The sequence below is a fragment of the Petaurus breviceps genome, unplaced genomic scaffold (genome assembly GCF_028583685.1).
Source record: "Petaurus breviceps papuanus isolate PSGF00001 unplaced genomic scaffold, PetGlider_PUasm1.0 227, whole genome shotgun sequence".
In the NCBI taxonomy this organism is placed as follows: Eukaryota; Metazoa; Chordata; class Mammalia; order Diprotodontia; family Petauridae; genus Petaurus; species Petaurus breviceps.
The window spans coordinates 13335813-13339842 of record NW_027185896.1 but is presented as its reverse complement, the minus strand read 5'-3'; the positions used below and the strand labels follow the sequence as shown (position 1 = coordinate 13339842).

Sequence of the window (4030 nt, the reverse complement as noted above, 5' to 3'; positions counted from 1 at the left end):
AAATGTTACCTATTTACAGTCTTACTTTGTTCTTACCAAAACACTGCAAAGTGGACAGGAGTAGTGTGTTACCTCTACTTTGTAGAAGTGACTGAGAGTTGGGTTGCCAAACTCATTAGGGCTAGAAGTGGGACTGATGATAACATCTGGCCTTTATGTAGCACTTTAAGGTTTGGAAAGTGCTTTATCGACCCTAGCTCATTTGAGCTTCAGTTTTACTTTATATGGGGAAAAGGATCAGAGAAGGGACAGGACATTTGTTTGAAATGGGCTGACAACAGGAAGACATATTGCTGCTTCATTCTTGTTGCACTTGTTTTCTCTGTCAAGGAGGATGACCTTTGTACTAGACATGACAAAACAAAAATGCTTGACAAAGAGTTGGTGCCCAAGATAAGTAAGGAGACAGTAAGAAGACTTGTTGCCCTTGATGAGATGAACTACGTCCTTGGCCACTGAAAGCACTGGCAGGTGTGATTGCTGAACCACTGTCAGTAATCTTTGAAAGATCATGGGACAGTGGGAGACATAGCACAAGGTTGGAGAGGGGCAGATGTTGTCATCTTTCAAAAGAGAAGAAAACAGACTGCAAGCCCTAGGTCAGTGAGCTTGACTTTGATTCCTGGAGAAATTCTACAATGAATCCTTAAATCCTGATCATTGGCAGACATCTACAAAGGAAAACAGTCATTTTGGAGACTTAGCTGGAATTGCTTTAATCTAAAACAGGTCCTGTTAGACTAAGCTCCTTTCCTTTTTTGACCAGATTACAAAATAGTAGATAAGGATATGCTGGGCATATCTGAGCTCCATTTTACTAAAGCTTTTGATAACTCTCTCATCCTGTTGTTGAGAAGACAGGTATTTATGGCTAGGCCTGTTAGCATAAATAATGAATCCCCTAAAGTGTTCTCCTGGGTTCTAATTTGCGCAATTTAATGTTATAGTTATGAAGAAACCTGGAGAATGCAGGGACAGCGTTGAACTTCAAAAGTGGAACTTACTGAGGGCCCAATGTCTTTCCTGACATTGCTTCTGTACTTGGGCCCTCAGTAAGTCACATCTCCCTGGACCTAGGCTTCCTCAACTGCCCCCTAGCCCACAGGGCTGGAGAATGGTCAGGGGAGTTAACATTTGTGTAGAACTTCAATAATCTCACACTTCCCCAGCATTTTAAAATGTCCAAAGTGCTTTCATCATGATGACCTTGTAAGGTAGGGAGTTGTGAGTGTTAACTTCTTGCATTTTGTTGATGAGGTAACTGAGACTCACGGTCACTTAGTCAGTCACAGTCTTCTTCTGCCATAAGGGCATGTTCCACTTTGAAGTCTTAAGACTTAGAAACATTGATTGATTCTTACAGCAAAACCTGCAACATCTCCGTATGCCTTATCTCCCTTCATAGTACTGTCATGAGGGCAGAATGAGGTAATTGATGTGAAAATGTTTTGGAAAAACTAGAATTCTATGAATATAAGAATAAAAATTTGCATTTGCCTCCAAAAAAAGTACTTTTCATTGCAATTTGCCCTAAGGATTGGTATGAAGGCGTTAGATAGGAATCCTGATAAGCTTGTTACCTGTGTGAAACCCTTCACTTTATGATGTTCATTTTAAACCCGGTGAGGTATTGTACTCCTCTAGTTCTTCTTCCTGGGGAGCCCAATGCTGATGTCCTGAAGTTTAGGAGTCTTGAATTGCAGTAGGGCTAAAGCCGAACAATATGTGTACCCTATGTCACAAATATGGTGAGCCCCTGGAAACAGAGGACCATCATGCTGCCTAAAGAGGGGTGAACTTGTTCAGGACAGAAAACAGCAGGTTCAGTATTGGCAAAGGACCCATGGAATGGCTGATGTACTTCCAAGTGTGAGTGAGATAGGGAGACCCAGTCTTCAAAAAACAAAATTCAGTTTATCAGCATTTATTAATTGCCAGCCATGTACAAAGCAATGCCTTTGTACTGAAGGAGATACAAAGTTGACATGAGACAAGAGTCCTTCCCTTTATGTGAACTACAGGCTGGTAGAATAATAGCTCATTTATTTGGCACATAATGAAGTATATTTGTTCCTTTTAGCTTCTGTGTTCTTTGTCTTGGCCTGCCCACAAATGACCCATTCAGGTATCTGTCAGGAGTCCAGTTGCCTCTAAGTGTCTAGACCCCTCTTGCTGAATAACTCTGCATGAGCCTGGTCCTCTGTGTATTATCTCTTCTGCACCCACTTAGAATGTCCACCAGCAGAAGTGCCACACAACCTCTGCCTCTTCCCCTGGTGATGTAGGCCATTAGCAAGGAGTTGGGCCCTGAAATCATACTTAGAACATCAAGAACTTATTGTTTCAGGACCTGGTGACATTTGAGGGTGCATCCGTGGACCTCACCAAGAAGGAATGGAAGAGTTCAGCAGCTGCTCAGAGGGCCTTCTTTCGAGATTTGATGTTGGAGAATTATCGGGATGCAGTATCACTGGGTAATGATTCTGTTGGTACACTTTAAATCTTTATTTGAGGCTTTCTGTCGCTTTATTCCTGTTGCTAAGTAGAGTTTTTGTTAATGCTTTTAAGGGTTGATAGGAATGAGAAGGTTCTAAACCTGTATCTTCAAGGCTTTTCCGGTCCATAGAAAAGTAATGTCCAAGGCAATTATTTCTTAAAGCTTTCTGTACATCAAAGTTTATTGATCCTTTGGAACCTTTATACATAAATGGCCTAATATTCTTTACCCTGCTCCCTTCTTGCAGACCTCATTAGGCTATCCTTTCTCAGATTTTCTAAGTCCTAGACTACTCAAATAGTTTACTATTGATTTTTCCTACCTAACAAGGAAGGAGGGAATAAAAAAAGCTAATTTTGAATCTCGTTCTAAATCATTGGATTCTTCCTCGGTCTTCTTGGTTTCCAAGTCCCTTGCCTGGAGGTTTGTATTCTTCCCTCTTGCTTTCTCTGGGAATTTAATTGCCTTCCCTCTATGTTCTTTCCAGACATAGGGCTAAAATGGATATCTGTGACTCTAGTCATTATTCAGTGCCATTTTCTTCTCCACAAGCAGGATTTCCGTTTTCAAAAACTACAGGAATCACCCAGAGAGAGGAAGAACCATGGGGTCTGAATGGTCAGGGTCCTCTGGACTTGGAAGATAGGAAGAACACCTGTACAGGTAAGTGAGAGAGGACTCTCTTCTTCTTAACCTTTTATGTCTTCATGTTTATTTGATTACTGAATTTTTTATTTTTCTGGATGAGATGCAATTTCATTAGCATAAAGAACTCTTGGCCCGTTTAGGTATCTGTCAGGAGTCCACTTGCCTCTCTAAGTGTCTGAACCCCTCTTACTGAATAACTCTACATGAGCCTGGTCTTCTTTTATTTTCTCTTCTACACCCACATAGAATGTCCACCAGCATAAATGCCACATAACCTCTCCCTCTTCCCCTGGTGATGCAGGCCATTAGCAAGGGGTTTAGCCCTGAAATCATACTTAGAACTTCAAGAACTTATTGTTTCAGGACTTGGTGACAAATTTAGGATGTGTCAGTGGACCTCACCAAGAAGGAATGGAAGAGGTCAGCAACTACTGAGAGGGCCTTCTTTTGAGATTGATGCTGGATAATTATGTACCTAATACAAATTAGTACCTTCTTTGCTCAGAGTCTTAGAGAGTTGCTTGTGGCACTGAGAGATTGTGGTTTGTCCATGCCCACCCAGTCAGTAGGTGTCAGAAGTGAATTGCCTTAATTGATCTTATTGAGTCAAAAACTAAGTGACTACATCCACAATGCCTTGCTGCCTCTCATAAACTTACCTGGCAACAAGGACAAATAAATAAATGTGTGTGTAAAGTGAGCCATAAAACTTTCTCTGCGACCCTTTGTGTCTTAGGAAGTAAAATTGAATTAATTAACAATCAAAAAATGTGTCTGGTGTCTTTTTGAAAATCCATCCCAAATTCAGATAGTTTTGGTGTTCTTTGTGTGCCAGCGCCACACACACACACACACACACACACACACACACACACACACACACAC

General features: G+C 41.2%; 1 protein-coding gene across 1 annotated transcript in view; it reads left to right on the top strand.

The window, feature by feature from the left end:
* Nucleotides 1–4030, top strand: part of LOC138166911 (zinc finger protein 721-like) — a 90848-nt gene that overhangs the window by 79921 nt on the left and 6897 nt on the right. Inside the window, exons 14-15 of the mRNA XM_069095396.1 lie at nt 2348–2474; nt 3050–3160. Coding sequence (XP_068951497.1) covers nt 2348–2474; nt 3050–3160 — 238 coding nt within the window. The remainder of the gene's footprint in view (nt 1–2347; nt 2475–3049; nt 3161–4030) is intronic.